At 43.4% G+C, this 13,601-nt stretch overlaps 1 protein-coding gene across 8 annotated transcripts in view; it reads left to right on the forward strand.

The window, feature by feature from the left end:
* Nucleotides 1-13,601, forward strand: part of TIAM1 (TIAM Rac1 associated GEF 1) — a 154,868-nt gene that overhangs the window by 113,483 nt on the left and 27,784 nt on the right. For all 8 annotated transcript variants that reach the window (XM_031051470.2, XM_031051469.2, XM_031051466.2 and 5 more), the window contains 2 exons: nt 2,738-2,824; nt 6,166-6,390. In XM_031051470.2, the coding sequence (XP_030907330.2) occupies nt 2,738-2,824; nt 6,166-6,390 (312 nt within the window). The remainder of the gene's footprint in view (nt 1-2,737; nt 2,825-6,165; nt 6,391-13,601) is intronic.

Here is a 13,601-nt window from a genome sequence, read left to right on the forward strand (position 1 = left end):
AGTTCAGCTCACTAGCTTGGCAGAAAGGCAATAGATGTGAATCTGCTGTCTTTGCCTGCTGTTTTGGGCCAGCTAAGAGATCCTGATGCCAGGGAGGGGCAGAGCTGCTTCAGGCATTAGCAGGCCTTTGAAGCAGCTTTGCCATTATGCCCGAGTGCACCATGAGTGCAAGTTATGTAAAGAGAATGGAGCAGAGTGATTCAGGGAAAGCTCATCTGGGAACATTTCCTAGTGTTTCTATTCCCACCAGTATGCCCGTGGTAAGATGCACTCCTGGAGTGTCTGGCCAGCGTGTTGGACCTTGCCACCATTAGATGTGTCACTGTGATGCTGTTGCTGATTCCTGGGCACATATAGTCTTGCCTTTTTCATTGGTAAAAGCCTCTTTACAAAGATTGTGTGGGCAGAAATCGGGATACACCGATTTCCAGCTCCTGTGTGTACTGGGAGGTTGCTGGCATTTTTGTTGGCAAATGTCTATCACAAGAGGCTGAGGCAGTTTTCTGGAGGTAGATTTGTTCATGTACTGTGCTGGTTCAGTGAGGCCACGTGCACTCATAGGTGCAAACTTTTGCTCTCCTGTCATCAAAACGTTGCAATGAAGCAGGGGTCTGTCTGGGTCACCACCCATCTCTTCACACCTGTGTTTCAGGGTCCGTGCACAGTTTGATGATAATCTTTCTGGCAGTGATGCCAGCTTATGCAATCGCTGTCACTTCCACCCACTCCTGCCCTTTCTCTCAGGCAGTGCTTGTACACGTGTTTGTGTGGAGCACCTGCGGAATTCAGCCAGATGGAAAGTGAACATTCACACTATACATTTGTATATATAAACTAAATACATATATATACACACACAGCTGAGTGAAGTATTTCTCATCTGGATGAGTTCCCTGCTCTGCTTTACTGCATGACAGTGAAAGTACTGGCAATGGCACTGCAGTGGGATAGGCATACTGATCCAAATTGTTTATGAGATCCAGCCATTATCACAACTGTGGAAATAAAACAGTTTATCCATGCTTGGGGTATGGTCACATACTCTGTCTGTGGAGGGGTTAAGTGTATTTGTGAGATGACAATTTCAAGGCTGTTGTCAGCTGCCCATATCTCATCTCTTAAAGCTGATGACAACATGTGTAATTGCTCCTTACACCCATTCTGCTAGTAATTACTGCTCAGGATTTATGCTTTCTTTTTTTGACTGAAAAATGAATTAAAAAGCAGCTACACATGCTCTTAGCCCTGACAGATTGGAGGAGGCAGAGGCCTTCTCATGGAGCAGAATGGGAGCTTGGGACTGCTAAGGCGTGCTAATCTCTCCAGTTAGCCACAGTGAAAACCTGAGTTTCAATTCAACCTTATTATAACTGTATGGTAATTGGCTGCAAAACAGCATTTCAGTTGCAAAAAGGGTCATGGTATTAGTATCGATTTTTGCTGACTCAAACTGTAGTCCTGGGCATGTTCCACTTGCTTCTGGTTAAGGGTTTTCCAGGTAGGCTTTGTGGTGATGACAACCAATCACTACTACATTTTACAACTGCTCTTGTGTTTAGTCGAGAGCTTTTCTCTCTGCCAAAGTTGGTGTGTTGAGTGAGCTTCACAAATTCCATTTTAGTCAGGCTGAGGAGCTCACATAGAGATTCCAAGTAGCTCAGTAAGTCATGAAGGACCATATGCTCCTTGCTTCTCGGCTGCCACATTCTTCGTACTCCTTTTTTTTCTCCTTTTTTTTTAAATGATGGATGAAAAAATAACTTCTCATCTATAAGCATCAACCTGAAGGGAGTCCTAAAATCAGAATAGGCTCCCAGCACATCTTGCACCTCTTGGCTGGTGGCTGAATCCATGTCAAACAAGCATCTCCCCCCAGATGTTTGTAAATGTTTTCCTAGCTGGAAAAAGAGAGAGCAAATGGTTGCCTAAACCCACTTAAGGAGTAATGAAGTTTCAGAAAGGCAAATGTTCTGTTTTAGATAACTCTCAACATAAATAAACAAACCGTATTTCCTTTACCGCTGTTATCTTACACCGTGTCAAACACAAATGGCAATAAAATCACCAAAACCAAATGTAACCAGTACCATTTGCACCATTTGAATTAAGGCTGTGTCAGTACTTCCATTATAAGGCTATTCTGTGGGTCTCTAACATAGCTACAAAGTGTGTGCTGAGCTGAAACTTGGCAAATAACAGGTTGTGCCAGGAACAGCTAGGAAAAGAAAGGGAAAAAGGGAAAGTGGCATTTTTACAAACTTGTCCAGTCCAGTAATTTGCAAAAGTAAAAGTCGTCATTCTGCTTTAGCAGGAGGTGTTATGCCTTGTGTGAGTTCAGGATGTCATGTCAGCCATAGCTCTTCACTTCCTGGCTTTTATTGTTCTGGGTCAAAAACCACACTCTGTGCAGCTTTTGTCTGTGAACAGCAAAACTTTTTGAAGTGACCTTTTGTGGCAAGAAAAGTTGAAGTCTGTTCCAATGTTCTGAAGCTGTGATATCCTCAAATAAAGCTGTAGATGACTTATATATAAACTAAGAAATTCAGTTCACGTTTTTTGTTAAAGCCACTTTCATTTTGTAACTTTACCTTTGTAAAGGTTCAAGGGAAAGGAGAAGGGGGTAATTCCTAACTGCTCAGTGCAGAGAAAGCACAGCTTTACCTGTAGCGTGTGCAGTTGTTAGGACACACTGGAAGTGATTGGCTTTTTCTAACCATTTTGCTGGGTATCTCCCTAGGTTTCTCTCTGTCCTCTGTGGAAGAAGAAGGGATTCGTCGGCTGTATGTGAACAGTGTCAAAGAGACAGGCTTAGCTTTCAAGAAAGGTAAAATACTTTATAAGTGGTTTTGTTACAGTTTGTTTAATTCTGATATAGACCATGAGCTTGTTGAGATATGAGCTTTGCAAATACACTAAACCAGGGTGCCAGTCCAAAAGGAACCAGGGTCTTTCAGGAACAACCTTAGGTACCAAATACATGGCTATTCTGCTCTTGGGATCAGCTGTGCTGCATAGTTAACCTCCTAATTTTGAATTGCTATGTATGTAGCAAGGTCAGTATGTCCCTTGCAGCTAGACAGGGGAGCAGGGGCCCTCTCAAGTCAGTCACTGCAAGATAAATGGGTACAGTGGAGGCCATCATAGTGTTCTCTCTGGCTGGGATTACTGCTTCTAGTTTTGCTTCCAGCCTTTGCAGGAAGCATGGCAGCACTTAGACCAGAAACTGGCAGAGATAACGAGGCTGCGGGCTCGTCCCAGAGCAGAACAGGATACAGTTTAACTGCAGCTTACCCAAGCTGAGTCCTGACACTGCTGTGCCCTTACTGCTTTTCCCATGAATTGCCCTTTCCAATGTGGCAGCACTGCTGCTTGTGCAGTCATGGGACGTGCTGGTCAGAGAGCTGGACAGCTGAAACCTATCTTGATTTTTAAGTATAACATGGGGAGTGTGAAGTGTGAGAAGACTCTCATATCTTCATAACCTTTATAACCAACGTACACAGAGTCCTCAGAAACACCTTCAGAGTTTTCTTGGTGAGTGGCTATGTGTCTTGCAGAGCTTATTCAACAGTTAGCTGTTGCTGAAAGGAATGTGGGCTGGTATCCCCCAAACTGCTTGAGCCCTTTGTCTTGTGCTGATTTCAGCACTCTGCTGAGCCAGTTCAGCTCACAGTCCTGATAGAAAACTGCCATGGCAGAAATACATGGCTGGTTTTCCGACCCACTAGCAAATGGAGTTTGGGTTGCAGTGAAATGAGCGGCAGAAGTGGCACAGAGGAGGGACAGATTGCACAGCTAGAAACTGGGAAGAAAGAAGCAGGGGCAGGGGACAGAGAAACAGTTCTGGCTGCAGGGAGCCTGAGGTTTCACACAGCTGTAGTCTCTAACCCTAACTTAGGAAAACCATGTGGGTGGTTCTGGAGGCTGCTGTGTATTTCTGTTAAGCCTGAAAACACCATTTTTCTCTTTCCCGGCCCTCCTTACCTACTTCAGCCCCATAAGATTCCCTGGCTGACAAAATGGATGTTCTGCAAAAAGCCCTGAATAGGCACTGGGGGGACAGCTTTCTGACAGCCTGCCATAAGGAAATAAAACCCTGTATGTTTCTGTGGGGAGCAGAGAGAATGAGATGGTGAAGCTAAGGGGGTGTCAGCAGGGTTTCCTTGTTATGCTTTTAGTTAATGTTTGAGCAACAGTTTAAATGAATACGTGAACACAGACTGCCTCCTGTAGGACTGAAATGCTAAAACATGCTTTCAGTGATACGTTACTCTTCATAACTGGTATGAAAAGCCACTTCTATGTGAACAGTACTTGGAATAATATTGTGACAAGATAGCCAGAGTTAGCAAAAAGCAGGGAGGAAAATTCTCTTCCTCCTATTACTTACATGCGTGTTTGCTTTTGACTGCATGTTATTGTAAGTCTAATCAGATGATGAGTTATAGTATTTGATTCTCAATTTTTTGTCCAATTAGAGAACTTTGATTTTATTTTCTCCTAATACTTTTCATTATTTGTCTTTTTATTTTTCTGTTGGTCTGCATTAGCTAGACGATTGTTGAAATTTGAGGGCCTTGATTGTATGAGATAGACACAATGCTTTATCCCAAATGATTCAAAATGAGGATTACGAAGAGTAAATGAAGCCCCAGATATGATGTTTATGGTTGCAGGCATATTAATGTACTACTATTATGACACAGCATCACTAAGTAGAATAAATGAAATAATGTGAAATGCTTGACTTGCCTCATTTTTTCCTTGTTTCAAATATGATTTTACAGTCCATTTGCTTTGTAGTTATTCTATCTAGTTCATATTATTCTCTCTGGAACAGCACACCACACTACAGTTTACGGGCACAATTACATGCATTTAGAAAGATCTCAATTTACCTAAAGAAGAGTGAGGGTCTTAAGCCTGTTCTCTTCCACAGTTCTTTCTAGAATCATAGAATGGTTTGGGTTGGAAGGGACCTTAAAGACCATCTAGTTCCAGCCCCCTTCTCCAGGCAGTGACACCTTCCACTAGACCAGGTTGCTCAAAGCCCTGTCCAACCTGAGGAAAGATAATCTGTTTCCTGGAGGATACAGCTGAGCTCTGTTTGTAGCTCAGACCCATCAAGTCAGGCCTTTCATCCAGGCTTTAAAGATGGCAAGATTCATCCTTTGCATGATTGCCCAGCCAGAGGGCATGGCACAAGGACAGATCAGCTCTTTCAATCTTGTAAATTGCAGCCTTCATCTCTGTAAATGCCAGGACAGTGACTGGGATGCCATTCCTGTTGGTGGGTTGGTGTCCACTGTTCCCATTGGAGGTGCCACAGGAGGTGCTCCTGGGGGTATGCATGTCAGGGACTACCAGCATCAACATCAAGTGGAGACAAGAGCTGCAGTAGCAACACTAGTGATTATGGCTGTTGGCACCGATGTGCCCTGGCACACTGCTGCCTGCCTAGCCCTAAAGATTATTTGGGATAAACCCTGGCCCAGCTTGCTGTTGTTAGTTGGAGAGCAAGACCAGCTGGCTGAGGGGAAGATCAGGTTTCCTGTGGTACCTCAGAGGGCTGCATGTCACCTCTTGGCATGCCGGTGTTGCCCCTGAAGCAAGTGGGAGTCAGCTGTTTCTTCTGCAGATCCCCTTTTCCCTTGAGCACTGGTGCTATAAATAACTCCTGAAATCACATTGGAAAAAATACAACAACTAACTTACCAGGCACTAAAATATGCCTTTTGAAGATCTGTGTGCTAGGACATGATTCAGGCAGGTCCAGAGAGGAGGCTATCTGACGTCCTACACCATACACCCTGGCGGAGCTACTTCATCCTTTCCCTGTCCTGTGTGCATCACCTTAAGAAGCCTTACTCTGTCCTTCAGTATATATTTATATATTGAAATGAAAAAGGGGATATCTTGCTGCTGGCATGTCGTGAGGGATTTCCCGGGCACCAAGCTATTTAGGGTGGTACTAGAGTATCAGCCTGACAACAGATCTCACAAAAGTCTATCAGATTTCCGTATCATTTGTAGTCATTAATGTTTACTTTATGGCTAGACGTGACACTGTCTGGTACTTCATAAATGCCTGGCTGAGCTCCTTGATATCTGCAGGTAGGAGAAACCTTACTGTGCAAGTCTTACCTGTTCCTTTCCATGTTGCAGGCCTGAAAGCTGGTGATGAAATTGTGGAGATTAACAAGAAAGCTGCTGAGGATCTGGACTCAGCTTTGCTGAAAGATGCCCTTGTTCAGACTTCACTGTGTCTTACCGTGCGCACCTATCCTGAGATAGAGGAGGGGCAGAAACTAACGCAGCCGCCACCACGTCGCTTGGAAAACCCATCTGACTTGAGTGACAGCACACTGGCATTTGTTGGGAGCAACCAAGGTATTGGGTTCAATGCAGAAATTACCAGGAGGAGGATACACGCTTACAATGTGCTGGTGTAATCCTATTGATCCCTGTGTGTAACTTCCATAGTGTAAGTGAGAGGGATTACAGTCTGAATGCACTGGGCAGGTAATACATGGAAGCTCTGGAAGGTGGAATAATCTGTGACAGCAGTGAAGGATGACTGCATACACGGTTAGGCTGTGAAATGTGTGTCATCACCAAATGCATGTCACACCATCTAATTGTGCCTACAGCAAGTCGCAGAACTAATTGCTTACTTCTTGACTGCTCAGGAGGTGCCTTTACCTCTGGATTTGCCCACAGGATATATGTATGGCAGGGAAGGAGGAGGGAATAAGCCATCATTCTCTCTGGAATTAGCCAGGAACACAGGCTACCTTTGTGTTTGCTGACACGCATAAATAACTCACAAGACAGTCTAAAACACCTAAAGGCAGGGGCTGACATTACAGGCGAAGGACCTAACTGGTCCCACAGCACACTCTGGTGGCAAGGGGCATTCCTGCCCACTATGCTGCACTGTTCAGAGAACCGAACTGGCAGAAAATTAATCTTTAGCAAACAGGAATTGTTTCCCAATAGTTTAGCTTCCTAAACCAGCTGAGGACAAGCACCTGTGCTGGGATAAGAGAAATGGCTGCAGAAGAGCAGGATGCCACCTTGCTGGTCACTAGTTGTTACCTCTGTAAGACAGGAAAGATGTCTCCTCTTACTTGCCTGACTTGTCAGCTTCTAAATGCTGCCCTGTACTTGAAAACAGAAGGGGATACTGGACATAGCTACTTGTTTTTTTTTTTGTTGTTGTTTGGTTGGTTGGTTGGGTTTTTTTTTTTGTTTGTTTTTCTTTTTTTAAATAATTTAAAATGCAAGAAAAATTAATGGAATGGCCGAAAAGAAATAGTTTCTAGATAATCAGAAGTATTCTGAGCTAAGGTAAATTTTGACCATCAGTTGAAAGTAAATGGCATTTGAATATGTCAAAATACTTTATTTTCTCCCCAGAGTAAAGGTTTCAGAAATGTCCAAATAATTGTTTTGGCAACTATGAGATGGTTTTGTTTTGGGCATTTAGAATAAAAAGCTGGAGTAGGTGCAGGGCTGTTAATCCATTTCACTGATGTTAAAGTCAGCCTTCTCCCAGTCCATGTCTCCTGCAATCACTCAGTGTAAGGGCTTCTGGGATGAGACTGGGTACAAACTGGAGCTAACTCAGGAGCAGCATGCTCAGCATGATGCTGAGGTGAAGCAAATGAACCACAGTGAAAGACAGTTTGCTTGGGCTCAGGACCAAGCTGACTCATGTCTGCCTGCAGAGGGTCAGGGAAGTACAGCCTGCCTTTCAACATATCTGGATGCTGCTCTCATTTTGCTTAAAATGTTTACTAAAAGTGATGTAGCAAGATGCCATTGTTCATGTGATGGGAACATGTAGTAAGGAAAGGGAAAGCTGGACTCCTAGCCTGACTTTGGGGTGTGTGATACTCATAACAAGTGGAATAGCATAAACAAGAAAGCTTAAAACCAGCTTACTGCAAATACCTCTGAGGGGACTGATAAAAGCAACCTCATGTAAGATGTGGGATAAACCCCCAAAGACAGTCAAAATGGAACATTTTCAGAAGCACTTTTCCACCTTTTTAATTTTCACTGAACTTTTCCTAGTTAGGCTTTTGTGCTGAAAAGTCAAGCTCATCTTGTACATTTTTATAGCTGGCCACAAGATGCCCCCATTTCCTATTTAACACCAGCTCTTCCTGGAGCCATCCTTTCGTCCTTGCCTGTGCTTGTTTGCTGAAATGCTGAGTACTGAGTCCTTGTACTCTTAACTTCTCACTGAAGTGCATGTCTGCCCTGGGTGCAAAGAATTGGGAACTGGGACTTTGGTATTTAGGCAACATAGTAATCACATTTTGTAACACAGGGGCTCAACAGCTAGTCTAAACAAGCAGTTTCTCTGCCACTGTCAGTTCTCTGCATCAGTATTTTCAGGGTCTTCAAGGGGTCCTTTGTGAGATAGTGCACAGTTTGCAAAATGTGTCTGAAGAGCCTAGCATCTGCCTTTTAACAGTGTCCAGTAATAAACCTGTGTGCCTCATGTGAAATGAAGGCATAGGATGTGACTGATGGATACGTCACAGCAAAATCTGACCTCCTGCCTCTGCTGCTTTGTAGACACAACTTCATTTGTGCTGCTTTCAATTCAAGTCATGTCTAGCCTCCTTTGTTAGCTTCTCCAGAGCTGAGTTCCTATGGTTATCACAGTGGTGTGGAACGGCCGCTTGTTCTTCCGTGTGCTGCAGGGAGCACATGAACTGTGTGATCAGGCGAAGTTCCTCCTTCTTAAATAAAGAAATAAAATCCCCAGGACTGGGGCTAAGCTTTGGGGCTCCCTTTTCCCTTCAGATTTCTCTCAGTACAGCTTCCCTGTGGTGGGCTGTAGTCACCCCCTTCACTCTCTCAGGTGACAGGCAGCACAGAAGCTAGAGCTCTCTTGACATTTGCTTTCCTTCAAACCTTAGCAAATGTTGAGGTGGGGATCACCTTCATTCCTCCTCAAAGGGGAAGGAATACTTCTTTAGCCAACAGGAACAACACAATAGCTCATCAGCAGATGTGCAGGTGTCTGTGAGCTTCTGAAAGTGCCTGTAGTTGTTATATGAAATATGCCTCTGAAGAATGACGTTAAGATGGTATTTAAACAACGCTGATGCTCTAATTTGGGATGACTTAGCCTGAGGCTGGAGTGAAAACAAGGATATGCACCCAAGTGTGCATTTGGGAGGCAGGTGTTTTGATCTTCCCCATCAATTTCTCTCTGTTTAGGTATTTTACTGAACCATTTCTTCTCGCCCTGTGCTTTTTTCAGGGATTTGTTACCTAAATTGGGATGCACATGAAATTTTGAACAAAGGTATGTGCTTTAATTTGGGACACTGTGACTGTATCTTAGATTTTTTATTTCAGCTCTACAGCTTCTTGTAGAGAGCAGTCAAGTATGAAATACCCACTGACCCATTTATTTGTGTCCTTGTTGATTACTGGCAGTTTGGCTGGCTAGGCAAATCAGCTCAGTGATTCCTGTTGTATGCTTTATTTATAGCATGCAGCTTTTCTCCTTGGTCCTGAAGTAGTGTGGCCCTCCTTTCAGCATAATGAAACATTGCTGGGCCAGAATGCCAGCAGGTATAAATCACCTGTGGGCACATCCATTCTCCATAAATTCAGGGTCTGACTGACTGATCATGCTGATGCCCTATCATTATCTTCTTCACTGTCAATTCATCATTGGCTGTGAAGGCAGCAAAGGATAGGTTTTTCTGCAAGGAATTCATATTCTGTGTTTTCAACAGAAAGAGGTTGTGTTACGTTTTTCTTAAGGAAGCTTTCCTTATGCCTTATTGCTCAGTGCAAGGTCTTCCAGGAGTAAAGAGGGGCTGTGTTTCCTGGAGCTGACCTCCCTGAAGTGACTGCCAGTGCTCTCATTAAGCACAATGTCTCTTACAACTGTTTCATTATCTGGAAGTACCTCATATATACTGAGGTAGGGGCTAGAGCTGCAAATCAGCTCTGTGGCAGTAGTTACTTTGTTGTGTTTATTTAAAAGGTTATTCTTGAAATGACCTTGGATTTTAGATCTCTAATTGATGTGAAAAAATAGCATCTTGGGTATGATACATACTTTCCCTTAGGAATTAATGCTACCTCAAGCTCACAGAGCCACAAGTTTTGTTTCTTTCATCTATTATTGTTTTCCTGGCTTTCAGTCTTCTCTCCTGCTAACACAGTCTGCATAAATCTGGTTGAGAACTAGCTCTCATTCTGTCTAGAGCCTTGCAGCATGTTTTCCTTATTGCCTAGAAGGATCCATGAGAGCTGTCTCCTTTCCCCATGAGAAATGTTTATTCTCCCCATTCTGCTCCACTCAGTCCAGGGAATGAAAGGCTGAAAGCTGGAAACACAGTGTTACATGACTCAAAAATCATAAAGAAGGTGCTTTGTTATTAGAAGGGAATTTGGGAATGGAAGTACTATCCATATTAGTTTGTTGTTTCCCCACAATTCACTACCTTTTTTTACTGTGGGGTAGAGTTTCTGAGATTCAGGCTTTGCATGCTCCTGTAGTTTGTCGACCTTGAGTGCGAGAGCTAACTCTTCAGGGGTAACTGCAAGCTGTATAAATCACTGTGCAGAATGTATAAAAATGTATAAACAGAAACAGAAAGTATGCCCCTCTTTTGAATGGCTGTATTAACCTACCAGATATGAAGCAGTTAGGTATTTTTGAGGAGTCTATTCAGAAAGCAGAAGAACCAGAGGCTGAAGTCTCACGGCTATGGTATAAAATGGAAACAAACTTTCACTGTACTATAAGAATGGGCACTATTTTTCATTCCATCCTCGTCCTGTCACAGGTCCCATAAGGCTAAGTAATTTGGATTTCAGAAGAAGCTGAGACTTACTGTAACCTTAATTTCTTTAGGGTTATTTTCCTGAGGCAGATGACTAATATAATGTCTTTTGTAGCATGTTAGAAGATATTGTTAACATTCAGTGCTTGATTTAACAATTCCAGGGGCATATACTCCAGCAGCAATCTAGGGATCTTGCATGTAATTAGAGACATGCAGAACTGTTGTTCACAAAATCTATTTCTAAGAGCTTAAAAGACAAAGCTCAAGGATGTTGCTTCAATCAGAATTGTGTTCAGAGCTCTCATTACGTTAGATATAAGGAAGATTAGGTTAGATATAAGGAAGAAATTCTTCACTGTGAGGATGGTGAGCCACTGGCACAGGTTGCCCAAAGAAGTGGTAAATGCTCCATCCCTGGCAATGTTCAAGGCCAGGATGGACAGAGCTTTGGCAACATGGTCTAGTGTGAGGCAAACCTGCCTATGGCAGGGAGGTTGGAACTTGATGATCTTAAGGTCCTTTCCAACCCAAACCATTCCACAATTCTATAATTCCTGGCTTTTCCAACGACTGACAGATCTGCTGTTGAAATAAGCATGGGTGCTATTAGGACATCAGTTTCTGCATTGTGGCTTTAGGTTTCTGACCCTTTGCATGTTAGCTGCCCATCTTCATATTCTTGCTGTGTTGCTGCTCCCCCTGCCGGCTTCACAAACCCAAACCTGCAGCACAGTACTTTCAGAAGAAAAGGCTGTTTTTTTTTTTAATCACAATGTCCCTGGTTTCCAAGGTCCCTGAGCACATGCTTCATTTCTACATGTATGAAAACTCATGTTTATTTCAAAGGGGCTACTCAAGCATATTACAAGTGTTTGACTAGGCCATTGACCTGGGCAGGATGAAAAGTGGCTACAGTACAGTTGGTACAGGGAAACTGTCATTGAATCTCCATTTTTCCCTAGATCTTTATATATTTTTGCAATTTATTACCTAGCTGAAATAGAAAGAGAAGCAACAGAGTTTTCTCAGAAAGAGAAGAGATTTACAGGGCTTCTCCAGGTAGCTCTCCAGGAAAGGCAGAGTTTCTCAGTTTGTTCCTATGCTGTTTTTTGATAACTTGCTTGACTGAAACTGTGATAGTTGTAGCTCAGTTCTACGGGTCCTCAGAGAATGTATCAACTCTGTGGAACTTCCCATTGGGACAGAATACCCCAGTGTAAAAGCAATGTTTCCTTTTTTCATGGTTTAGTGTTTCAAAGCTAACCAGAACTCTTCTAAAAAATGCATACTTGCCTTTTCTATTGTGGATTTATAGGCAAAATTTTGTCTCAAAAATTTAATCTGAGAGACAGTTTCTTAGCAGTATCTATTAAAATTGTTCTGTTTAATGGCAGAGTCTCTTCTGAAAGGTACTCTGTTGTCATCATGGGGTCGTTCCCCAGCAGCATTTAGAAATGACACTTTCTGTTTAAGGAAGTTGATGCCGAACTGCCCAAGTAAGTGTTATTCTTTTCTTTTAAGACTACAGTCAAACATGAGCTCCTGACAGCATCTGACCACTAAAACCTTCGCAGCACTTCCTGAGGGAGCACAGACACCCCAGTGCCTTGGTTAGGATTCAGCTGGGGTAGACACCTTCTGCTGGTCCATATTTCTCCTGCGGTTTCAGCTCAGATGGGGGTTGCTCCTTATTTTCCACTGAAATGGGTTAAGCAAATTGCTGTATTTGACTTCCAGTGTCGCTGACTTTCGTTGGTGAAAAAAGTACAGAAAAGCACGATGCACCTTTTGCAGGGAGCAAGCGGTGGCAGGCAGGCAGGAAAGGACACTGGGCTGAACTCCTCAGTCCCTGACACTTGCTGGCTTGCTGCAGGAGTCACAAAGCTCTGTCTGAGTCACACAGCAAGGTGTTGTGTGGTGCGCCAAGATGTGTAAAGCCACCTGCTTAGGATGTTGAGGCACCTTGAAGTTACAAACCAAAGCTTTCAACCACTGAAGCCTGTAGTAGCTTCTGGCCCATAGTGTATAACATGCTGGCAGATGGCTGACCTTGCCAGCACTTCCCTGATGCTGTCACTGAGAGGACAGAACTTAGTATTGCCTATTCCACATACCGGGGAATAAGACATCAAGGCAGGGTTCTCTGATTTGTATGCTGCTTTTTGTGCTAGTAGGATGAACACTTCTGAGCTTTGCACCACAGCTGACAGGCGTTGGCTAGGGATATTTAGTTCCACTGCATTAAAGAAAAAAAGAATCTGGCACCCAGAAGCAGGCTTTAAAAGCACCACCAGATATTGCTGATGTCTCGTCAAAATCTTGAGCGACAGCAACTCTGCAAATTGAGAGCAGCAGCTGTGGAAAATTTTAGCCAAGTGTTGGCACAGTGCTTAAGCTTTACGTGATTCTCCAGGCCTTTAAGACCCAGCACCTTTGCTCTAGTGATATAAGACTTCCTTTTATTTTGTTAGTTCTTGCAATAAGTAGGGGGTCATTTACTGGGCATTAGTCATAATGTCATGGATATTACACTGCTGAGGCAACTTGGGAGCTTGTGTGACCTCCATCTGTGCTGGTGGCCACATGGATTTGACCCCCTTTTCCTGCTGCTCTTTGGATTTCCCTTTGTAATTCCTTAATGTCAAGCAAAGCCCATGTGTTACCATCCTTAGCAAATGGTAGTGGTTGGGCAGCATTCAGGTGCTGCAGAAGGAAATGAGCACATTGTCCTCAGGGCTCCTTGCAGAACTAAATAAAGATTTACAGGACAAA

The sequence above is a fragment of the Melopsittacus undulatus genome, chromosome 2, assembly GCF_012275295.1.
Source record: "Melopsittacus undulatus isolate bMelUnd1 chromosome 2, bMelUnd1.mat.Z, whole genome shotgun sequence".
NCBI lineage: Eukaryota > Metazoa > Chordata > Aves > Psittaciformes > Psittaculidae > Melopsittacus > Melopsittacus undulatus.